This window comes from Melospiza georgiana, chromosome 20, assembly GCF_028018845.1.
Source record: "Melospiza georgiana isolate bMelGeo1 chromosome 20, bMelGeo1.pri, whole genome shotgun sequence".
Taxonomy (NCBI): Eukaryota; Metazoa; Chordata; class Aves; order Passeriformes; family Passerellidae; genus Melospiza; species Melospiza georgiana.
In genome coordinates, this window is record NC_080449.1 from 8485110 (window position 1) to 8509904 (window position 24795).

The 24795-nt window shown below is 54.1% G+C and overlaps 1 protein-coding gene across 1 annotated transcript; it reads left to right on the forward strand.

Annotated features, from left to right (window-relative positions):
• The first annotated feature begins 5711 nt into the window (after positions 1-5711).
• On the forward strand, positions 5712-20735 carry PLPP7 (phospholipid phosphatase 7 (inactive)). Its single transcript, XM_058037937.1, has 2 exons — positions 5712-6387; positions 19892-20735. Exons 1-2 carry the CDS (start codon positions 5937-5939, stop codon positions 20254-20256), a joined length of 816 nt encoding a protein of 271 aa, XP_057893920.1. The 5' UTR covers positions 5712-5936; the 3' UTR covers positions 20257-20735.
• The last annotated feature ends 4060 nt before the right edge of the window (positions 20736-24795 follow it).

Here is a 24795-nt window from a genome sequence, read left to right on the forward strand (position 1 = left end):
TTTTTTCTCTCTCTTCCCCTTAGAAATAGCCGGGCGCAGGGACGCGAGCGCGGTGCCGGTGGGGCCGGCGGCTCCGGGCGCGCAGCGGGGCAGCGGCGATGGAGCCTCCCCCGCGCCCGCCGGGGCCGCGCCGCTCCGCGCCCGCTCAGCGCCCGCTCAACGCCGCCCGTGACATCCCCCCACGCACCGGCCCGGGGGCGCCGCTCCCCTTCCCCTTCCTCCTCCTCCTCCTCCTCTCTCCTCCTCCTCCTCGGCGAGCGGCTCTCCGCAGGGGTGTCCGACCTTCCTCCTCCTCCTCCTCCTCCTGCCGCTGGCGCTCCGGGGCGAGCCGGCTCAGCCGGCGGGGCTCATGGGCGGGCGGCGGGGCTGCCCCGCACACGCGTGGGCCCCGCGGGGCGTCACAGCATCGCGGGGAGCCGCGGCGAGCCCCGGCCGCGCCGCCGAGCCCCGGCTCCTGCGCTGCGGGGGCGAGCGGCGGCGCGGGGCGGCGGGGGGGAGGCTCCCGCTTCTCCTGCTTCTCCTTCTTCTCTCGCTGGGTTTTTTTTCCCCTTCGCCTCTGCGCCGGCTGCCCGGGGAGCTGAGCGGAGCGGGATCGGTGCCTCCGCCTCCCGGCTGCCGCAGGCTTCCTCTCCCGCAATACATTCGTGCACCCGGGGCTCAGCCTCGCCGGGGGCGCGGGGGGGCGCGGGCGGGCTCCCGCTCCGCTCGCCGCAGCGCCGGCAAAGGCAGCGGGGTCAAACTTTGCGGAAACTCGCTGGCAGCCCCTCGGTGCCCCCGGGCGAGCCCCGCCGGCTGCCCGCGCACGCAGCGCCGCACGCCCGAGGCTCCCGCGGCCCCGGCGGCGGCTCCGCGCCCCCCCCGCCGCCCCGTCCTCCCTCCTTCGCCCAGTGCCATCCCTCCCCCTGTATTTCGCTTTTAAACTGCAGCTGTTGAGGCTAAACCTCCTTTGCAAAAAACCAGCATTTCCTCCCACATGTCCGTGGATTGTGGGTAATGTAGTTTTTTTTTTTTTCATTTTTAGAAACGCCTTCCCCCCCCTTTTTATTATTATTTTTATTATTTTTTTATTATAATTTATTATTATTTATTTATTATTATAATTTTATTGTTATTATTGTTATTATTGTTGTTTTTGTTATTATATTTTAATTTCACCGCAATGTGCATTTTCTTAGGTTTTCGGATTAAGATTTTCCTCTCCCTCCTAGGTAGATTTGGTGCCAACCAAAGGGCACCAGCGGGGATGGACGGATTACCCTATTTGCAGAACCTGTAGCCCCAGGCTGGATGGGCTGTGATTCCAGCAAGGAATAATGTAAAGCTGTCCACAGCAGCAATGAGACTCGGGAGCAGCTGCAACAGGCAGTGAGGAGCGTCTGAGGCAGCAGTGGCCTGTGGGAAAGTTGTAAACTTCTATTACAGGCAGTTTTAAGGGTAATGCTGCAGCCAGCTGGCCATCAGCTGGCTGAGGGTCTGAGCACCAGGGGAGGTGAAATTTTTGGCTTTTCAGCAATAGCTGATGGTCATCAGGCATTGGGTGAGCGTGTCCTCTGTCACTTGTTTCTAAATAGGAAACCTGGGGGAACGAGAGGTAAAAATCTCTTTGCTGGTGCTGCTGGTGGTGTGGCACAGCGGTGCAGAGCTGCTGTAAATGTCTTTTAGTCCTTCCCACCCTGCACTCTCAGCAGGCTGGATCAGCCCTTAGCAGGTAGGAAAGACCTGAGCTACCAGGTGATCCTAACAAGCAAATGCCACAGGATGAGGAGAGGCAGATTTGCTCCTTTCCACCCACAGCCAGTGGAAAAAACACAGCTTATTGTGATGTTTTTCCTCCTCACGTGTTCCTCGGAGCATTGAGAAGTATTTATTTTAAACTTCCCAGTTGCTGTGAAAGGCACAATTTAGTCACTAATCCTGTGACAGAGACAATCACTAAGAACCCGCTCGAGTTACAAGGCACTTACTACCATGTAGTACCAGGAAGAATGAAATTAGCATCTTCCGAATGAAATATCCAGCAGCCTCCAGAAGGTGCTGAAATCCTTTGACATTTCCAAGGCTCTTTCACACTTTTCAAACAAGCTTGTCACAGTTTCCCAGAGCATCCTGAGCCTGGTGAAACTGCATATTCTGCGCCTCTAGTTCCACTGAAGCTTCAGCCAGGTCTTACTTCAACTTGGCTGCCTCTGGTCAGCTAGGAAATTGCATTATCTCACTCTAATTAAATCAGCTCTTCAGCTGCAGGTTTTTGTTGGGTTTTGGTCGTGCCTGTCTCCATCAGGCTGCTGTGAGGGATTGAGGCATTAGCATATCCCACCCTGGAAGAATCCCGGGCAGGGTTTGCTGGATGCACTTTGGGCAGAGGTTGGGATGCACCAGCTCTGCCAGTGAATCGGAGAGAGGGGACGGGGCTGTCACTGCTGTCCCGGCCACATTCCAGCGCGGTTTTCCTGGCCATGCTGGCCCCTGGAATTGTGGAATTGTGCAGGAATTGTGGCCGGCAGCCCCGCAGGCAGGGTGGGCAGGGCAGGGACACGTGGAGCATGCCGGGTCAGTCTGTCTGTCTGTCTGTCTGGGCGTTCTCCCTGGTGCTGGGTGACCCCTGTGGATCGTGTGTCAGGACTGGAATAGCCCCGCCGAGCAGGGAGCCTGTCTGCAGGGATATTTATAAACCCCGGGTTAGTTTTATGGGATGGGGCTTGTCATGGCCTCAGTGGGATCAGGGATTTTTCCCTCCCAAGCTCAGTTTCCCCAGCTGGGACTGTCAGTGTCAGCCCACCCTGCTGCAGGGGACACCAGGCAGTTTTCCTTTCCTCTCCAGCACTGATGGGGCTTTAGCTGGCACTGCATCCACCCCACGCTGCCCTTCCTGCTCAGGCCTGGGCTGGAGTCTCATGGGGAGGCTGGGGCACAGAAATTCCCTCCTATCAGTGTCAGCAGAGGAGACAGGCACCAGATTAAATTCACTCCCAGGGCTTTCAGGGTATTTTTTAACCCCTGTCAGCTCCCGAGGAACGTGTTCAGTTGCAGCTGAGCATCCCCAGCACAGATTGGGTGGTGTCTCCCTGTTTCTGCAGGGTCCTGGCCACCAGAGCCTTTATCCCTGCGCCCACTGCTGTTTGCAGAGCCCCACATTGGCACAGAGTGGGGGAATCCAGGATGCCATGCACTGGGAGGTAATGGCTGCAGCCAGGTGGGAGCAGTGCTGATGTTCTCTGCCTGGCCCGTGCCAGGTGGGCTGAGATTTCCCTGTGCTGGGCAGTGGGGTGAGGGCAGGCAGGCGGGCACGGGGTGCTGAGTGCCCTGGTAGTGGCAGCACAGGCAGGGATCAGGCAGGAGCTGCTGGGCGTGGGTGATGTGGCAGCTCCTGTGTGATTTAAGGGCTGCCACGGCCCCATGTGGTACCTGAGGCAGGAGAGGTTGGGTTTTATGGGCTGGGTGAGGGTGGCTGGGAAGGGAACAAGCTCTTCCTCCCACTGGGATCACAGAATCACATGGTTTGGGTTGGAAGGGATCTTTAAAGGTCATTTAGTTCAACTCCCAGCCATTGGCAGAGACACATTCCACTATCCCAGGCTGCTCCAAGCCCTGTCCAGCCTTGTCCTTGAACACCTCCAGGGATGGGGCAGCCACAGCTTCTTTGGGAACCCATGCCAGGAGCCCAGCACCCTCATTGTACAAAACGCCTCCCCAATATCCCATCTGCTCTCTGGCAGGGTGAGCCAGCCCTGTCACTCCATTCCCAGCTCTCTGGAGCCCCTTTAGGCACTGCAAGGAGCTCCAAGCTCTCCCTGGAGCCTTCTGCAGGCTGAGCACCCCCAGCTCTCTCAGCCTGGCTCCAGGGCAGAGCAGCTCCAGCCCCTGGAGCATCTCCAAGGCCTCCTGTGACTCACTCCAACAGCTCCAGGTCCCTCCTGTGCGGGGGTCCAGAGCTGGATGCAGTGCCCCAGGTGGGGCTCCCCAGAGCAGAGCAGAGGGGCAGAATCACCTCCCTGACCAGAGATAAGTTCCAGGATGGCAGGAATCATAACTTGATGTACATTATTTTCCCTTAAAGGAGGAAAATATGAACAAAACCCAGCAGTGAAGGCTCCTCAGGACCCCAGCCACTTGCTTGTCCAAGCACTGGTGCCACCTGGATGGTGTGTCACTCACATGGGCACAGCCTGGACGCTCAGTTCACTGAGGGAATTTTGAGACCTGTGCATAAAAGTGCAAAGAAAATGTAAAATTTGTGTTATTATCTTTGGAATCCTGAGAACCACCTTTCATTTAGTACTTAAACTCCCCACTGCAGTTTGGACAGGTGTCTTTAAAGGCACCTGAGTGCCCAATTCCCAGGGTTACCTGTGCATCCACTGACCTCTGTGACTGGACAGTTGTGTAGACAAATGTCACTGGCACCAGGAGCCGTGGCTGTTCTGCTCCTCAGTGCAATACCCATCTTCAATTCTCCACCCACGGGGGATTTCCAGCCTATTTGCATAGGAATTATCCTGTTCCAGGAGCCTGGGGGTGCTGTGGAGAGCCCATTGTGCAGGGAGGTGCTGGCAGGGCAGGTGCTGCAGCTGGGCTGTCACCCTGCAGGCAGGAGGAATGGCAGGGGTGGCGTTTCCCAGGGGTGCTGGAGGCTCAGAGCCACACAGCTGCTGCTCAGGGGTGCAGGATGATCCTTCAGCCCTGTGAGATGGAGCTGTGGGGATGCTCCCAAGGGTGCAGGATGATCCCTCAATCCACAAACTGGAGCTGCAGGGATGCTCCCAGGGTGCAGGATGATCCCTCAATCCACAAACTGGAGCTGCAGGGATGCTCCCAGGGTGCAGGATGATCCCTCAATCCACAAACTGGAGCTGCAGGGATGCTCCCAGGGGCATGGGTGTCTCAGGTGGGAGGTGACAGTGATGGAGCACAGCGTGCGTGGCAGGAGGGACAGAGGGACAGCAGGTGTTCCCTGCCCTCCCTGGGGCCTGGCAGAGCCTCCCTGCTCTCCGTGCTGCTGGGGCCAGCGCTGTGCTGCTGTCAGGGGACACAGCAGTGGCTGTCACCTGCTGCCAGCTCGGGCTGTGCCACACTGGGGACACGGAGAGGACACGAGCGCTATCGAGGCCACGCAGCAGCGCTGGGGCAGGAGGGTGGGAATTGAGGGAGGATGGGAATTGAAGGAGGATGGGAGTTGAAGGAGGATGGGAATTCATCAGCAGCTCCTTCCAGGCTAATCAGGAGGCAGGTGATGCTTTTCCAAGGTGAGTGATGGAAAAGGCAGGGAGGGTGGGATTAGGGCTGCTTTGAAAGGTATCCCTGCCAGGGGTGTATTCAGGGTGCCCAGGTATGGAGGGGAGAAGCTGAAGAACAGATGAATCAGGAAGATTTGGGGGAGATCCCCTTGAGGGGAGGTGCCTGGGTGGCACCTGGTGTTGGTGCTGCAAAGCCAGGCAGCACAGCCCCTCATGGATGCCCTGAGGAGGGAGGGAAATGCCATCATCCCCAGCTCTGACTCTGGCACTGAAATGTGAATTGCAGCACAAAAAGAACTACGTTTCCCAGTTTCCCTTGCAGCCCAGGGGAATAAGCAATTGGAAGATTTAAATAGACCAGGCCAGAAGCAACCAACCTTTGGCACAATGTTTTTCCCTCCTCTTCTTCATATCTATTGGCTGTCCAACCTTCTTCCCTGGCACTGGAGTGGCTGCCAAGCCTGGCATTAATTTTCCTTCCAAGCTTGCTAGGCCCATGAAGTAAACAGCCATGTGCATTCCTTACTCTATATTTAACAGCTGCAGCCTGTGCTGGGGGCAACTGCAACAGAGGGGAACCTTTGTGGCTTCCCAAATTCACAGCTTGTGAGGGTGGGAGTGGGGGAAGCTTTCTGCGGGGACAAGAGGGATTTCTCTCCTTGCCGGTATTTGCAAAGCAGGTTGCGTTCAGGAGAGACTGCAATGCCAGCATCCCAGCCACGCTCCAGGGCCAGAGACAGGAACAATGTCCTCAACAGGGCTGAGTTCCTGTCCCTGAACCAGCCCTTGAAGGGCAACCAGGAGGGCAGGAGCTCCAGCAGGAAGCAGAGCGGCCAGGCCGGGGCAGCCGGCGCCCAGAGCGGCGGCCCCAAGGAGCGGCGGCAGTCGCAGCAGCTGCCCGAGGAGGATTGCATGCAGCTCAACCCCTCCTTCAAGGGAATCGCCTTCAACTCGCTGCTGGCCATCGATATCTGCATGTCCAAGAGGCTGGGGGTGTGCGCCAACAGAGCCTCCTCCTGGGGAGGTGCCCGCTCCATGATCAACCTGCTGGGGATAACGGGGCACGGCATCCCCTGGATCGCGGGCACGCTCATCTGCCTGGTGAAGAGCAGCACGCTGGCAGGCCAGGAGGTCCTCATGAACCTGCTGCTGGGTGAGTGGCAAACCTCCCTCCCTGCTGCGGAAGCCCAGCCCTCCTCACAAGGGACAGCAGCAGCGCTGGGACTCCTCCTCTGGCTGCTCCCAGTGTCAGAAGTGGTCGGGAAGCAGGGAGTGACCCTTAGGGTGAATGCTGCACTTGTTGGCCCTCCTGGTCCCAGGGGCTGGGGGTGATGGGTGGCACAGGAAGGTGTCTAAGAGGGGTGGGGTGACCGTGGAAGCTGGGGACAGCCATGGGGCAGGGACAGGCCCCTGGTGCTGCGTGGGGCAGGGTTGTCCATTCAGACTGAGGGAGTGTCTGTGGTGGGAGGGTGGATACCAGCAGTGGTGTCTTTTATTTAATCTGTGGTCATCTGCCTGGTGTTTGATAGGGTATCATAAAGATATTAGTCTCTAATATCTGGATCAATTCCTGAGGATGTTATTTCCATCCCCTGCCACCTTCTTGACCAGACTCCACGTGATGGAGTCCTGTCACCTTCCCTGCTGCAGTTTGCTCTCACATCCTCCTTCCCTTGGGTACCTTTCTTGCCGCTGTCCCCGTTTCCATGTGCTAATTTGACCCAGAGGCTGTGTAGGCAGGCTGGGACGCCTCTGGCTCTCCTGCTAACCCTTCCTTGCATGGTGGTGGTCAGTGTCCCTGTTTCTGGATGTGTTGGAGGGTTTGTGCAGGCCCATCCCACCCTGATGTCCCACCAGTGACCAGGATGAGCTCTGGCTGTGACTTGCTTAGATCCTGTCCCCAGCCTGCCCAGGCCACGTGTACCTGAGGACCTTGCTCTTCTTGCTCCTCTGCCTTTGGCACAGGGTTCAGTTATCCTGTTTTCCCTTGTGACTAATTACCCTCTCCTCTGGCTGTGACCCACCCTGGTGTTTCACCCTCCCTAAAAACTCAGCAATCCCACTTCTGGTTGGTAGGAGAAATTGAAAACATTGGATTTAGACCCTTTCTTCTCAGGGAGCATTTTGAGAGGCCACAGGGACACTTTATTTCACAGGCCCCACAGGAAAGGGACGTCCTGTCTGCAAGGGCTGGCTGTGACGTGGCCCAGCTCAGCAACCCCAGGTTTTGGGTTTTTATCACAAGTTCATCCTTCAGAGAGGGTGGAGACTGACCTGGACTGGCTTGAAAAGCTCAGTGGGAGCTGCCTTTTCTCCCCTGTGCCTTTGGAGGAGACTGTGCTGGTGCTGTGACATCTCCTGGGGGCAGGCTGTGGTGGAAGAGGCCAGAATAGCTCCAGCGTGATGCAGAGCCCACTGACATCAGCAGCTCCTGCAGGGGCTCCTCAGGGCTGGGGTCAGCCCCTCCTGGGAACACAGGATCCATCCAAAAGGGCACGAGGATGAAATAGCAGGTGACTGACAGCAACCAGCACAGCCTCCAGATGTCTCTTGACCCAAGAGCCTCTGGCGGGGTTGGAGCCTGAAAACTCTGACAGCTTTGACTCCAGAATGTTTGAGATCCTTGCAAAGAGCTGGTGCCCCTTTTGGCTTAAAAACAAGGAAGGTTTTCTCACCCTTCTGTTGCCATATGAGGAGCACAAATGCAAAGCCACTTCAGGGTCATGTTCTAACTTTGTGGAGTGGTGGCTGGGAGAGCTCATCCCTGCATCACTACCCACATCTCCAGGTCTCCTGAGCTCCAACGTGGTGCCCAGGGACAAGCTGGGGGTTCTGGAGTGTTGCATCCTTGCCTAGACACACTACTCCCACTGCCAGGACAGGAAATAGTTTATTGGTGTGAAGGACCAGTTCCATAGGTCTGGCAATTCCCAAAGAGCTCCACTGCTCCCTCTGAAAGGACAGCACTGCCTGGTGGACTGGCCAGGGTGCCCTCAGCCTCTCTTGCCAGAGCTTCTGCAAGAGGACTGGTGTCACCCCCCAGAGCAGATCTCTGCTGGGAGAGTGGCCTTGGGCTGGCATTTAGGATTGCAGTCAGGGGCTCTGAGTATCTGAGTAGCTGCTGCCATGGTATCTGCACTGCTGCTGGAGAAGGAGCCTGGGGCTGCTGGACCTCCACAGGCCCCCAAGAAAAGTGAGGTCTTGTGTGGACAGGAAGGTCATGGCACCTCTGCTGCATCTGGCATCCTTGGTCCCTCTTGCTGCTGCTTTCCTGTGGTTCAAATCCACCATGTGGATGTGGTTTAAAGCCCTCCTGTGAAAGGCCCTCCTGTGAACAGCCCTCCTGTTTAGGCACAGGCCGAAGGGAAGGGAAGGGAAGGGAAGGGAAGGGAAGGGAAGGGAAGGGAAGGGAAGGGAAGGGAAGCTCCTGGTGTTCCCCTGCTGTAAGGGGGAAGCTGGGGCTGTCTGTGGCACCCCCTGAGTGCCTCCCCGGGCTCTCCTCCCTTCCCCGGCTGGCTGAGGGTTTGATCCATCAAGCAGAATTTCTGATGCAGTCTCCGGGCAGGCAGCCAGCCCATCATAGAGCACTTGTTTAGGATTTGCAATCAGGCTTCCCAGGCGAGGAGACAGGAGACTGCTGGAGGGGGACTGGAGCCTGGCAGGAGCACCACTGCAGATGGAGGAGGAGCTCCCACCGGGGGCTTTGCCAGCACTTGTGGGGGCATTTCAGGTGAGGGGGTCTGACCCTGGGATGCCCCATCCATCCCCTCTGCAGATGCTGATTAACAACCCCAAGCAATGTTTTCCCTCCATGTTTGTCATCTGTGATGGAATTTATTGATTCCCCTTCTCACAGTAATCCTTTCCAGCAAATGCCAAACCAGCCAGAGAAGCACACACAGCCTGTTACTGAAAAGATGGGAGAAAGCAGATATCTGTGCCCACTGTAAAAATCCCTGTGCCAGGACACGCTTTCAGGAAGATTGTCTCAGCATCACCAGCCCTGGCTGAGCAAAAGTCAGGGAGAAGCTCCACAACCCCTTGGCTAAATTGATGAAATCATAACCCAGGAAATCCCCCAGTTATAAAATTCATTTTATTTGTCTGCCATTGTTGGAACTTTTAGGGCTATTCAAGCTTTTCTCTGCAATCACAAGGGTTTCCTGAAAACTAAGGTGCTAAGAAAGTAATTTGAACTTTGCAGTTGGGCTTGCAGGGGGAAAGCAGTTATAAAACTTTCAGTAAAATGCCCAGACCTGCTTCAGAACCAGACAGAAATTCCATTAAACCCTGGGGGCAGCAGTACCTCGGTTTCTGGTTCTGATCCATCTGGTGAGGATGTGGATCCAAATTTAGTGATTCATTGACTGCAAAGCCAGCAAAGAACATTTGGATCATTGATCTAACCCACGGCAAAATACAGGCTGTAGCACATCCCTTAATTTATTCCTGTTCAATTTGTTAAGGGAAAAAACCCAAACACTCAATCTGATGTGCAGTTACAAGTGAGGGTGAACTTGTCAGAGCCATTTCTGTATTACTGCAGTGGTTGGGATTCTCACAAATGCTTTTAGTTGGACTCTCCCCTTCATTGCGTCTCCATACCCTTCTCTCTCCAGCTGAGCAGCCCTTCCAGCCAACACCTCTTCTGCCTTTCAGTATTTTGGATAGTGCTCAAGTAATTTCTTCACCTCCTATTTATTAAGCTAAACAGATTGATCTCGTTAAACTGATGGTCATTGCAGATCCAGGCACCTTCTCACTGCAGAGGGGATGGAATGTGGTCACTGGGGATGGAATATGGTCATTGGGGATGGAATATGGTCACTGGGGATGGAATGTGGTCACTGGGGATGGAATGTGGTCATTGGGGATGGCATGTGGTCACTGGGGATGGAATGTGGTCACTGGGGATGGAATGTGGTCACTGGGTATGGAATATGGTCATTGGGGATGGAATATGGTCATTGGGGATGGAATGTGGTCACTGGGGATGGAATGTGGTCACTGGGGATGGAATGTGTTGCCCACCCAAGGTGGTCACTCCAGTGAGGCCCCACTTTTGTGTTTACAGCCAAACCCCTGCTGTGTTTAGTTATTTGCCATCCAGCTGGGTGCCTTTGCTGTTGGGAGGCAGCAGCTTGGGTCATCCTTGCACGTAAAATGGTGTTTGTGCTTGGTTTGAAGGACCAGGAATGGTTCTGCTCTCTGGAACAGGCACCCAGACTAGGAGAAGAGAAAATCCCTTGTCCTCTCTTTGCTTGCTGTCTCAGTGACACTGGTCCTGGTGCTCAGCCATCTCCAGCTGGCTCTGCATCCCCTTGGAGGGCAGGATGGCTCTTTGGAGCTGTCACTGAGCATTTATCCCATTAAGTACAGCACTGCCTCAGGGTGTGGGTGTATCAGCGAGCAGTGTCAGGCTGGGCATGGGTCAGTGCCACAGGAGGAGGAAAGGAGGGAGCCCAGGGCAGCTTCTCCATTCCTGGAGGTCAGCAGGGAGGAAGTTCTTGCTCTGTGCAGCCTTCTTCCTGAATGCTGGCACAGCTTTGCTCTGACCAGGAGCCAAGCCATGACATTCTGAAGCACTCCCTGCAGACCCCCTAAGAAAGAAAATTATAAATCCATAAATATGGTCAGAGTTCTGTGGTCTCATCCTGGCAGCTTCCAAGCGAGACCAGATTTGCAAGAAATTGGTGGATTAGGAAGGAGACAGAGAAAGAAATGCCTTCCCCAAGCCCCTTGAGACCCCAGTGACCCTGTTCTAACAATACAGACGTGCTTCAGGTATTGTCCTGCTTCTCTGTGGAGGATGAAAATTCCAGACAGTGCAGCCTGGTAAAGGTCACGGGGTAGATGAGATGCCCAGGCAGTGCAGAGGAGCTGATCCTGTCAGCTGAACCTCAGGGCAGCCCAGATCCAGCAGAGAGGCTGGGGAGCTGCAGATGGATCAGTCTGAATCCAGCAGAGCTTGCTCAGCCCAGAGCCCCAGAGATGGTTTGGGGCCAGATGTGTCTGTTTTTTCCCCTTTCATTCTTGCACTGTGAGAGCAGGGATTTCCTGAGCCAGGCAGGGCAGAGCACATTCCATCAGGGATGGGTAGAGCAGCTCAGGAGCTGGTGCCCTGGGCAGCCTGGCACATGGAGGGGGCTCAGCTGCTGTCCCCCTCCCCTCCCAGCCCTGCCAGTGCCCACCAAGGTCTCACTGAGCCCACCAAGGTCTCACTGAGCCAGCAGCACATCTGCCCAGTGAGGTGGAAACATTTCAGTGCCAAATAACCCACCGTGAGTGACCCATGGAAGGTGCCAGGCAGAGGGAGCAGCACAGACGCCCCTGCACCCAGCATTGAGACACAGGTCCAGCATGGCATTAAACATTCCTCTTCATCACTGCAGGCTGCTAATCTGCCTCTGTTCTGCCCAGAAACAGCCGCTGAAGCCCGTGGTCTGTGGTGGGTGCTGTGCTCAGCCTTCATCCCTTCACAGCTGATGAGCTCAGGCATCTCTGAGCAGGCAGCAATGCCCAGCTCCGCCTGCCCCCCTTCCTCATGCCTGCAGTGTCCCCTTGCATAAAGGACAGGCAGGGACAGCCTGGGACTCATCTGGCTGTGGCTGGAGCAGGCACGGGGGTGTTTCCATGCTCTGATCAGCCCCTGGGACCGGGCAGCGCCGATTCGCTCAGGTCCTGGCCGGCTGCAGGGGATGCTGCGAGCCCTGCAGGCAGCAGAGTGCAGCCCTTGGGGAGCGTGCAGAGAGCTGGAATCCAACCCTGGAGCTGGAATCCAACCCAGCAGAGCCAGCAGCGAAACCGAGCCTGCATGCAGAGCGAAAGAGAAAAGAAGTGCGAGGGTTGTTGAATGGGAAGAGGGGGAATAAACATGGGAAATGAGTCATCCTTGTGTCTGTCAGTGCGGGAACCACTTCCCCTTGCCCCTGCCTGCAGCTCGGAAGGGACGGTGGCTGCTCCACCGGGCAGAGCTGCAGGAGCAGAGCCAGGGCAGCTCCCGGGGATGGGTGAGTGTTTGCTCTGACTCACCCTGACAGGAGCAGCGGCTGCGGAGAGCAAGGTGGGCAGTGAGGTGAGCTGGGAGGAGCAGCAGCAGCAGGGAGAGCCCTTAGGAAATCCTGCTCCGGGTCAGGGTGGGGTGGGAAAGAGGGGAATCAGATGGACTCTCCTGTTTTCCTCCACTTTGAGGAAACCTCCCTGCTCTAACCTGGAACAGAGAACCAGGGATGCTGGCAGAGGTACCTGATCTGGGTGCACGCTGGGAGGTGTGATGGTTGGAGACCCTGTGAGCATCACAGCATCAGACCTTTTAAAAGTTTAAATTTTTAAAAATTTTAAAAGGTCTGATTTTTAAATTTTTAAATTTTTAAAATTTTAAAAGGTCTGATTTTTAAATTTTTTAATTTTTAAAATTTTTAATTTTTTTAAAACTTTTTTTGCCAGTTTGCCTCTTTGAAAGCAGTGGGGTGGAATCCAAGCCCAAACAGCACTGAGGCCAAGCAAGGATCCCATCCTCTGTGCCTGGGCCATGCTGCTGGTCCTCAGCCCAAGGCACTTTTCTTCCTCCAGCTCATCCCATGCAGTGCTGGGAGTGGCTCTGGGATATGCTGGTGGTTCCTGTGCTGCTGCCATGGGGTACAGGAGCATTTCAAGCTGTCAGAGCCCTTCTGGAGGCAGATGAGCCATCCTCAGGGCTGCTCAGCTCCTTTTCCCCAGCAGCACAAACCCTTTTCACTGTGCTCCCCCTCTTGCCTGCATCTCTCCCCAGCCTGTGCAGCCCCACTCAGTATTTGATGCTGAGTTCAAATTTCCCAGCTCCCAGGGCACAGTGTTTCCAAAGGGAGAGCTCCAGGCAGCCTGTGTTTGCACTCAGGGCTGAGTGCATACATAATCATCCAGAATATAGCAAATCTATTTTTAGTTGTTGTGGGGTTTTATTTTAATTAATTGCACAATTCTGCTTTCCACCATTTTATCACCTCCCCATGACCACTTACCCCACACTGATGCTTGTTCAGCCAAAAAAATATCCCCCCCTCAAACAGCAAAATGCCTGATTCATTGGCTCTTCAGTGTGTCATGCTTTTTGTCAGCTCTTTCACCCAACAGTGCCACATTTGGGGAACAAAATGCACTGGAGGGGTTCATTTCCAGAGCGGACCTCTTCCGGATGCTGCTGACTGCACTGGAGAGAGGGTGAAGACTCTTTTGAAAGCTGCTTCATTAATGCCAACAAGATAAGGCTGCAAACACACAGCTCATTTTCCAGGTCAGGGAGCCCAATGCCTGCAGGAGATTGGGGAAGTTCAGGAGTAGGAGGGGGCATGTAAGTAAAAAGAAAAAAGTGGGGGGGAAAATTATGAATTCTAATTATGGAGCTAAAGAAAGTGTTTCCTGGGAGTGGTGGCATTTGTCCAGAGTTCAGCACTGGGTGAGGGTGGGCAATGTGGGCAATACAGATTTTTCCAAGCCAGTCTTGGCCCCACACCTGGCCTCAGCAGCTGCAGTGGGGAGCACATGGCACCTCCAGCTTTGAGGCCCAGGCAATGAGTTGTCCCCAGCTTGGCTCTGCTCTGTGCACATCTTGTCTGAGGCACATCTGCTCCCACATTGGGGGCCTCCTGAGCTCGTGTGATGAGCTCACTCTCCATTCCTGGGCATTCACCTCCCTGTTTTCCCCTCCCCATGTGCTCAGCCGTGGTTCTGAGGGCTGACTCCAGCCTGTGAGTGTTTCTGATCCCAGTCTCACAGGCTCTGTGTCATGCAGGCAGCCCCATGTGTGTGCAGTCACGTGGATCTGGGCTGCAGGAGCAGATGAGGCCAAGGGCTCTTTTGGCTTTCTCCTCTTTTCCTCCCCCCCTACCCCCAGAACTCTGCACCCAGGTTGTTTTTCAGCTGTGGTTTTGATAACATGTTTATATAAACACCCCAGCTGGAATCTGCCTCCCTCCCTGGAGACTCTGCCTGGCCCCAACCTGGAGCAGGCTGTGTCCCCAAGGGTGCTCACATCATTCTCAGCCTCCTCCAGCCTTCAGGGACAGCAGCAGAGATGCCACCCCGGGGACAGAAAGGACCTTATGGTGACAGGGGACATCCAACTGCTTCAGTTCATTTTAAATTCAAGCTTTGGGGTTTGGTTTGGTTGTGCTGCTGATGGTTCAGGTTTGTCCTTGTGCCCTGCCTGCACAGGGCTCCTCTCTGCTCGCCTCTCTGCTCATAATGGGCTCCTCACATTTGGCAGATAATTGTTTTCCTTTCCTTATTAATAGATATAAAATGCCTGCCCAGGGGCCTCACTTTCAGCTCATTTACTGTGTATCTGATGCCAGATGTTGGCTTTTTACAATACCAAGGTGATCTCTGATGCTAAAATTGTCACAGGCAGGACACGACTTGCTCTTTGGTTTTGTGTTTTAAGGAAATTGTAGATGTTAATGTAGGATTTGGGAACATGGTGGTTTTGTGTTGGAAATCTGAAGGATTGTTCCCCTTATTACCAGGTCAACAGGGAAATTCCTGATCTTTTTCAGAAAAATGAGAAAGGAGCAAGAATGGGCAAGAGCTAATCCTTCCTTTAGTCTCAAATACATCACTACCTGCATTTTACATCCAGTGATGCCTCTGGTTTAAATCCAGTGCTACCTGGCTCTGGGGGGGGGGGAAAGGCACGATGAAAAAAATGCTTCACATTAAAATGTCTTGCTTCTCTCATCCCAGCCTCAGTCAGGTGGCACTCTGCCATGCCTGCTGTGCTTCTGACAGCCCCAGGGTCCCCAGAGAGCAGCCAGTGCAGGCTGCAGCTCCTTCCATGGGCTCTCCTGGGGCTGTGTGTGCTCCAGCCTCCAGCCTGGAGGATTTGCAGGGCTCTGTGAGGCACCAGGGAAGGACAGAGCCAAGGTGGTGCTGCTGGTTTGCAGGTGGCAGGGGCAAGGCTCAGGGGCTTGGGGCTCAACAGCAGGAACAGCCCCCAGTGCAGAGAGACCTGCAGCTGGAGCACAGGTACAGTTAACCCCTTAGTGCCCACCCGAGGAGGGAGGGTTTGATGTGCATTAAGGGGAGGAAGGAAACCAAGGTCTGAGTGGGAATGTAGGTCATGGGATTGGGAGGGAATAGGGCTGGGGATGGGGCTGCTGGGCACTGGCACTGTCTGTGGCTGCTCCTGAAGGATGGGGCTGGGCACTGGCACTGTCTGTGGCTGCTCCTGAAGGATGGGGCTGCTGGGCACTGGCACTGTCTGTGGCTGCTCCTGAAGGATGGGGCTGGGCACTGGCACTGTCTGTGGCTGTTCCTGAAGGATGGGGCTGCTGGGCACTGGCACTGTCTGTGGCTGCTCCTGAAGGATGGGGCTGGGCACTGGCACTGTCTGTGGCTGTTCCTGAAGGATGGGCCCTTGGCAGCAGCACTGCCTGCTGATTCACCCTGCCTGTGCTGGCAGCAGCAGGAGAGGGAAGGGGAGCAGCAGAGACCCAGCACTGGGAAGGAAAATAGCAGAGATCCAGCACTGGGAAGGAAAATAGCAGAGATCCAGCACTGATAAAAGGGAAAAGCAGAGATCCAGCACTGATAAAAGGGAACAACAGAGACCCAGCACTGGGAAGGAGAATAGCAGAGCCTCAGCACTGGGAAGGGGAGCAGCAGAGACCCCAGGGCAGTGGGAAGGGGAGCAGCAGAGACCCAGCACTGATAAAAGGGAAAAGCAGAGATCCAGCACTGGGAAGGGGAACACTAGAGACCCCAGGGCAGTGGGAAGGGGAACAGCAGAGATCCAGCACTGGGAGAGGGAACAGCAGACCCTGGGAAGGGGAACAGCAGAGATCAAGCCCTGGGAAGGAGAATAGCAGACACTGGGAGGGGTAACAGCAGAGACCCAGCACTGGGAAAGGGAACAGCAGAGACCCAGCTCTAAAAGGGGAACAACAGACACTGGGAAAGGGAACAGCAGAGATCCAGCATTGAGAAGGGGAACAGCAGACACTGGGAAGGAGAACAGCAGAGACCCCAGGGCAGTGGGACCCCCCAAGCCTCAGGGGCTGCTGGGGCTGTTTCATAAAGAAATCTCCATGAAAGGAATGGAAAGTGCAAGGGGAAGTGACAGAAAAAGCACCAGACGAGGGATTTTCTGTGGTTTTTTTTTTTCTTTTAACGGCAAATTAACCCCTGGTTTTAATGCTGTCATGCCTCCCCATCCTGAAATGTGGGCAAACGAGGCTTTCTGCTTTCTGTGCATCATTTGACGAAAATCAAAGCTAGCAGTACTGAAGGCCCATTTTGTTCATCTTCTGAATGAAAGGATTATTAGAACTGCTCTTTGGCTTGTTCTCCATGCCCTGAACACCTCCATGCACACATGCCTGCATCCCTCCAGTTGCCCTGACATCACCTTTGACCGTAAAAAAATATTGCCAGTGCAAAATACTGACAGGCAGTGGTGAGCACCACACATTGCTAAAGCACATGGCACTGGTGCTGCTGATCCATGGGCAGGTTTGGTGGGGAATGTCTCTGAGGGAATTCATTGAACACTGTGGAGCAGACACTAGGATTTGTTGGGGTGCCCAGACTTGTTCTGGAGCCCTGGCTTGACTTCTCAGCAATGCAATTGGTGCTGACTTCAGCAGAGCAGCTTGGGCCAGAGCCTTCTCTTGGCAGCACTGGTGCATCATATCTCTGATGCTTCTGGGTTCCCAAGAATTTGATGAGTCTGGGTTCCCAAGAGAGCATTGTGGAGCTTCAGTTTCACACAGTTCTCGTCCAGGGTGAGATGGGGCTGGTGGGAAATGCAGCTGATGAGCTGAAAATCATCCCCTGAAGCACTTTGCTGGATCAGGGCTGTCTGGGGTCACTTAATGGGGTGAGGAGTTGGGCTGGGGTGATTTAGGAAGGCCAGCATGAGCAGAGCCCTGTGTAGCAGGGCAGCCCTGCAATGGTCAGCCAGGCCTGGGCTCACAGCATTTGACCTTACCAGGGAGCCAGGGTGAGTGGCTGCTCCAGGGCTCCACAGCCTGTCTGAAATCCTTCCCTCCCTTTCTTCCCACAGCCAGCCTGTCAAAAAAAAAAAAAAAAAAAAAAAAAAAAAAAAAAAAAATCAGCAAATTGCAGACAAGCACTCTGCTGAGTGTGGGGGTCCTGGTGGGCTACAGGCCTCCCCCTGCTCTCCCCCTGCCTGCTGGTCACATCCAGCAGCAGCTGGGCAGTCCCTGGTTGTCCTTGTCCTCCCAAACCCACTGGTGTGACTGGCCTCCTTGCAGCCTCTTTCCAGCTGCAGCCTCAACACCTTTGTTCAGGTGCCACCCCTGAACCTTTGCTCTGTGTCAATCTCCTGCTTTTTTGTGTCTGTCCTGGATTCCTGCTGCTGTCCGTGCCAGGGAGGAGCTGGTACCCAGATCTTTTCCTCTGCTCTATCTGCCCTCCACAGCTCTGAGAGCCCAGGGCATGCATGGCCCATTGGGCAGAAGGTTCAGGGAGGTCCTGCTGTCCAAGATCCCTGCAGATGAGGGAGAAAAGCAGTCTGCCACAAGGAGAGGGTTGTGCCAGGATAAATACCAGCCCCTTCCCAAAGCAGTGCTGGAGCTGGGGGTGGCACAGGGGGAAGGTGGGTGAGCAGAGCTGCTGTGACAGCTCCTCAGCTCCTGCCAGGTGCTGAGCAGGCAGGTGGAGCTGCCTCCCATGTGCCATCTCATTTCCCATCCCCACCACCACCACACCCCCATCCATGCTCCTGAATCCCTGTCACCTCTCAAGGAATGGTCTTTACCAGGGTCTGGGAGCCAAACAAGTGCCCCTGGCATTCCTGCTGAGGGAGCAGGCTGTGCTGGTGATGGCAGATACGTCCTTGTCATTGCTGCAGGGAGCTGAAATCAGCTCTCTGACTAATTAGGAGGGTTGGGGAAAAGCAGATGAGGGGATTAAAGAGAAATAAAATTGATGCTAGGAAATAGAAATGACAGTACCTGTCTGATGGGACGAAGCGGGTGGGCTGAAGAGGAGGGAGATGTAGACAAGTGCTGATGGGTTTCACTCCTGAAGCTGTTAAGGAGGAATGTTGGTGTGGTGTAGAGAGCTGCAGGTGCCTGTGCCACCACAAGCCTGGGTTTGCTGGGCTGGGAGGTGGGGTACCCCCAGGATTTGCACAGGGAAGGGGCTGTGTGGGGCGACTTGCAGGCAGAAAGTCACAGGGAGGAAGAGGTGAGCAGAAACAAGAAATGGCTCGTGGGTGTTTGGTGCTTTGGCAGAGGAAGGAGGATGGGTGGGGGATGTCTGGGAGGATGTCACCCACCCTCCAACACGCTGTGGTGCTGTTTCTAACACAGGAGCCCGTTTTTCTTTATTGTTCCCCTTGGCTCACTGGCTCCTGATGCTCTTTTCTTAGTGAAATCTGTCAGCATGGTGAGAAATCTGTCAGCATGGTGTGTTCCCCTGGCTGCTCTGGGCAGGAGGAGGTGGTGGGCTTGGGAGAGGACAAGGGATAACCCTAGAAAGTGCTGTGGGGCACCTCTCCTCCAGCAGACTGCTCACTGCAGCCTGGTCAGCCTGGCAGGGACTTTGCTGCACAAGGTTTCTAAAGCATGAGGTGGAGGCAGCAACAGGAACACCCAGAGTGGTGGTTTGAGGGCCATAAGAGTTTCAATTTTAGCTTTGCCAGTTGCTCTCTTCCTGCCCAGGTGGGTCTCTTGCCTCTGTGGTTTGGGGCTCTCCTCTGTCAGATGGTGACAGTGGCGTTTGCCTCCTCTGTGGGCAAACTGGGAGGGTTGATCAACATTTGGGTGGTGACCTGAGGATGGGGAAGCTGTGTACATCTGCACCATGGACACCTGATCAGAGCCAGACACAAATTTTTATTTAAAGACAATGACAACCTGTTGGGGAGGATGAAACAGGAAAGCCTTATAAATATGATTGTCTGGCAAAAGATTTTGATAATATAGAATCTATAAGTGAGATTGAATTGAAAGCAAGCTTTGAGATACCTTAGTTACTGAACAATGGGGAAACAACGGTGTGGATGGAAGGTAATCTCCTTTTGATAACACAATACCCTCTGCTTGCAGACAGGTCCAAGGGTCAGAGCAGACCCTGCTAGCTTGGCAGAAGGGCCCCAAAGAGGAGTTTTTAGGGTTTAAAATGTAACACAGTGTGGTAATGTAATGATTCTTACAGGCTGTATGTAAATGCTGTAGGATTTGTATATTGTACTAGATTGGTTAGTGAGAGTCAGAATATTCAACACAGGAGATGATTTATTGTATTGTAACGGGAACTTTGCTCTCTTAGCTCTTACCCCTTTTATTCTCTTATGCTTTTACTCTCTCACCCTCTCATCCTCCCTACCCCTCTCTTCTCTCAGGCCTGCTCCGAGCTGTGGCTGGCAGCTCCCAGCAGGGCCCTGCACCCAGGCCCTTTGCAATAAACCCCAAATCCCAGCAGGGCCCTGCACCCAGGCCCTTTGCAATAAACCCCAAATCCCAGCAGGGCCCTGCACCCAGGCCCTTTGCAATAAACCCCAAGTTCCTGACCTGGCTTCAGAGATCTCCCATCTCCATCCGTCCCGACCGTGCTACCCCCCAGCGCTCCTACAACAACCCTTTAATGTTATGCCTTGAAAATTGCCCTCAACTCTGTCTCTCACTGCTCCCTCTGTGTCTCCTGTTTTGTAGCCCTGCTCCTGGACATCATGATCGTGGCAGGTCTGCAGAAGCTGGCCAAGAGGAAGGGCCCCTACGACATCACCCCAGGCCTGTTGGACTACCTGACCATGGACACGTACGCCTTTCCCGCCGGGCACGCCAGCAGGGTGGCCATGCTCTCCAAGTTCTTCCTCAACCACCTGGTCCTGGCCATCCCTCTGCGCATCCTGCTGGTGCTCTGGGCCCTCTGTGTGGGCCTGTCCCGTGTGATGATCGGGAGGCACCACATCACCGACGTCCTCTCCGGCTTTGTGTTCGGCTACCTGCAGTTCAGGCTGGTGGAGTTGATATGGATGTCTTCCAACACGTGTCAGATGTTGATATCCATCTGGTGAACGTGGAGGACTTGGAAGCTAGGAGATACTTTGAGAGTTCCCCACCCCTCCCAGTATTTTCTACGTGTTGTTTGTTGGAAGCTGTTGTAACTTCCATGAGTAGTGATGTTTTTTAATGTTGCTTCCCCACCTTAAAAAAAAAAAAATCTTGTAATGGATTGGGTTTTAGAAATCAAGGGCCTTACCTGTGTTTTGGCCATATTCTCAAGCTCTGTTTGGACAGCAGCCTAATTAAGCTTTACAGGTGAGAGAAATGAGCTCCATGTCTGCCTTCTTTAGGTGGTTCACATTGGCACCTTGGTATGTCCTCAGGATGGGCAGTGCCTGAGAGCTTCCTGAGAACACATTAGTGAACTTTTTAGAGGATAAATTATTTTGGCCACAGTGCTTTTTTTTCTTTTTGTAAGCCCAGCAGTTGTGTCTTGTACAGAGTCAGGACACTGCTGGTGCTTTACAGATAATAAATAATCATAAAAATCCTGCCCTGTTTGGTTCTTATCATGAGGGAGGGGAGAAAACGAGCCCAGTGTGGCTTTGAGATATGCATTCAGCATGGAGCAGGTCCTGCAGTCTTCTTGCCCAAGGAGATGCAAATTTTTGCTTTGGGTGGGATGGGCCTAGTTGGGTGCTCAGGACATGGAAGGAAAACTTCTTCTGTCAGGGTGCATGAGGAGTTTTTGGCCTGGTAAGGGACACAAAATGCCCTGACATGGTGCTGTTTCTTCCCAATATTGACAAGTGGCCTCCTTGAAGCCTGGTGGATCCTTATCCAGGTGATGGCCATGCTCAACGTGCTGTCTCCTAAATGGATTCCCCCCCCCCCCACAACTGCCATAAGAAAATCTCATATTTTGAACAGAATGTTCCAGTTCTCCGTGGTCTAGCTGTCTCTAGAAGACAGTTTGATGCTTGGCAGGTGATGGATACTATCAGACATCTTTCCTAACTGGATGAATCCTGCAGAATGGAGGGGTCCTGTCATCCCTGTCCTCCTATGGATCCCAAGAAAAATTCACCAGGCTTGTAAGGCCAGGGAGGAGTCAGCTGGGTCCTGTGCTGTCATCTCACCCTGCACATTGGGAGGCCTCTTCCTCCAGGGGCTGGTGAGAAGAAGACATTCAGCTAATGACTGTTGCAAGCTGCTGACATTTGTTGCTCTTTGATGATTAATATGAAAAGAAGCTGAACAGAAAATCTATCCCTGGCATGTGTCTCCAGCTGGGATGTCAGCACAGAGCCCTGGGAGCTGCCGGCTCCGAGGCTGCAGCAGGAGCGTGCTGAGGGGGCATCCATGTCCTTCCAGCACCAGCCTCCCACGGAGCTCACAGATGAGCTGTCCCCTGGGAAGGGCTGTCACCACCGAGCGTGTTGGGAAAGGGGAGAGCTCAGGGTTGTCCCTGGAGGCTGCAGCAGCAGCAGGCAGAGCAGCGGGGGCGGCGGGTGCCGTCCTGCTTCCCTCCTGCTGCTGTGTGTGGGAGCAGGGATGTGCTACCCTCCCAGCAGGGCTTCCCTTTGCCAGCCTCCTTCTCCTGCAAAGATTTCTGTGAAGGAGTGAGCTGTGGTGCTTTTTCTTCCTTCCAGGCATTATTACACGTGGCAGAGTTTATCCTCATCCCTAGCAAGGGTGGCAGCACGTTCTGAGCTCTGGCTGTGGGTGATGCACCAATGTAGAGCTGGAGATGACAGGTTCCTGAAGGGGCAGGGAGCAGGGATTGCCTATTCTCCCATGGCTTTGTGGGAAATTCTCACTTTGTAGCTCCAGAATTTACTGAACCTTTGCAAATAGGTTGGATGATTCTTCAGCCGTGTCAGCGGGTCCAGGTTTCCTTGCACTTGTGTTGTCTTCTCTTGGAATATCCAGGGTGGCAGAATGGCTTTGTAGGAGTTGCTCCTGATCTTTGCTGGTGTAATCAGGAGAGCGTGGCCTGGAGAAGCTGCCACTGTGGGTTAGATCAGCTGAGCTGGTCTCAGCCCAGCAAAGCAAGGCAGGAGAGCAGGGGGAGGTGAGCTGGGGCAATTCCCTGGAGTAAGTTGGTATTCACAGGCTAAGGCTTTCTCCCACAGAGAGTTTCTCCAGGGAATCTTCCTCTTCAGCTCCCCTGCAGCCTGTGCCCCTTATCCCTCACAGTGCTTCAGTGCCCTCAGCAACTGAAGGGAAGCTTTTGGGAGACCTTGCACAAGCTGAGTGTGGATTTGGGCACAGAGGCACCAGGAGAGGCCTGGCAGAGCCTTACCTTAGCCATGGCTGCCCTCCCAGCAAGCCAAGACATTCCTGATCCCTCTCTCCCTGCCTGCCACGCTGAAGGTACTGCTCAGAAACAACCAGCATCGCTGTGGAGAGAAGCAGCTTCTGTCTCTATAGCAACAGCAGGGGATGGTGGGTGCCTGTCCCCTGTCCCTGGGAGCTGGAGCAGGACACTGGGGCTGCTCTGTCCTCATGCTCACCATGGCAGTGTGGGGAGACAAAAAGCCAAATGGTTTGAGCTCCTTCAGGATGGTCCAGGATTGTGAGTGTTTTGCCTGAACCTTCAGATCCCCAAATTCAGCCAGTGAGGTGTGGGAGGTCCTTCCAAGCCAAGACCTGTCCAACCAGAAGGATTGAAGAAGTCCTGACCATGGCATCTTCTGCCTTTCAGTTCATCTAAGAGATTAATTAAGAAAATGGCCAGGAGGAGACAAGTGCAGTGTGTGGGCTGGGGACTGCTGCCATCAGCACTCCACTGGGAGAGTCCCAGGCTGCTGTAGTGATGATTTCGTGTGTGATCCTGCAGGGGACAGTGAAAGGCCCCTCCTCCTCTTACCCTAATGCTGATTATGCTCAGCAGCAAAAAGAGATTTTAATTTATTAAATTAAAAAAAAAAAAAAAAAAGGGTTCCAGGGCCAGGGCAAGTAGCAAATCTGGATTATATCTTTGGGCATATGTGGCAATCACGCCTGGGGTGTTTAGTTCTCCTCTCCTCTCCCCAACCTAAGCTGGTGTTTTTTCCCTGACAAGCTGTTTTGTACATTTGTGGCTGGGGCTGTGCTGAATGAAGGCAGGACAAATCCCTTCCCACATCAGGGCTGTGCTGCCCTCCTTGCCATGGCAGGGTCCTCTCTGTCCCCCAGGACTCACTCGTTGGCCGTGTCCTTCCCAGGATGAGGCAGCTGAAGGGGAGGAACCTGTGGGACATGGCGCAGGGTGGGTTGGCAGATTTGAGGATGGAGGGGAGAATTAGAAAGGCTGTCACACAAGGTCTCCCAGCAGTAGCACAGGTGTGGCTCTAGTTCACCCCAGGCTGGGTTTCCTTGGGCAAACACACTCTTTTTGTTCAGCCAGGATGTCTCTGAGGGGGGGGTGCAGGGACCCATGGGTTTATCTGGCTCCCAGGAGCTCAGTGCAGCAGCCCCAGCTCTTGTCACAGCCCTGACACTGCTCCCTGCAGCACCAAACCCTACAGGATGTCCCTGGCAGCCACAAACTCACTTTTGAAGCACTAAGGTTTCATTCCAATTAGGGGGAATCACCTGCATGGTTTTCAGTTAAGATTTTTAATTAAAGTGCTAATTAACTATGTCATTTCCAGGCTACACGTTTAATATATTGGGCAAAGCCTAAGGAAATGGGACAGTGTCTCCCCTTCACACACATATATATTCCAGAGGGTGCTGCAACATGAAAGATACACAGAGATGATGCCTTTTATGTGATTTTGGTCACCTGAACCAGAGATGCAGCCAGCTCTTGCCTCAGCACACTGGACTTCAGGCAGAGACATGGACAGGTATGCTGCAGGTGGGAGCAGGTGACCAAAGAGGTGTTTTTCTCTGGTGTTGACCCAAATGCCCGGCTGACGTGCCTGTGTCTGCTCGATTTAGGGGTGCTGCTGGGGCTCTGCCCCCCAGACAGGCAGGGATGGGGCTGTTTCATTCCGTGCCTCGCTGGGAGCCACAAAGATCTCTGTGCTCGTGTGCTCCCCAGGACGCAGGAGTCAAAGCGGATTAAAGGTCCCTCGGCTGATCACATTTATTTCATTATTTGAGTGAAATCCCTTGTAAATGCCGCCCCCCTCCCCTTTTCTTTTTATAAAAATAGAAGGCACGAAAGAATTGGAGATTTAGGAAAAGTTAATCACAGGAGTCGTTTGAAATCCATTAACCTCACACAGCCTGAGCGGGGCTGATCCGTGCCTGAACCCTGCTGCATAGAGGAGATGCTCAATGGCCTGGGGGGGCCCCAATCTCTCCAAAAAAAAGAACTTTCCCTGAAAAATACCTGGTTCTTAGCAGGCTGGGCGGTATTACAGCCTTTGTTCTCAGTCTGGCCATATGAAGTGCTAATTGCAGTGCTGGAACAAATTGGCTGAAGCTCCCAGGAGGCTCCAGAGCTCTGGGATCACGTGTGGGAACCCTGCAGCAGATGCTGCTGGCCAGCCTGTGGGCTCAGGGCCATTGGAAATGCCAGTGCTCTTCCCTTTACACTGTGATTCCTCTGAGCTTCTCTGGAGGATGGGGCTTGGGCTTTGCAGAGGGATCTATCCCAGTTTTTCTAACAAATT

Excerpts from the sequence above, each read along its gene's own strand:
- PLPP7 (XM_058037937.1), top strand. The coding sequence starts at position 5,937 with ATGCCAGCATCCCAGCCACGCTCCAGGGCCAGAGACAGGAACAATGTC. Across the intron at positions 6,388-19,891 it reads CCTCATGAACCTGCTGCTGG|CCCTGCTCCTGGACATCATG; the intron begins GTGAGTGGCAAA and ends CCTGTTTTGTAG.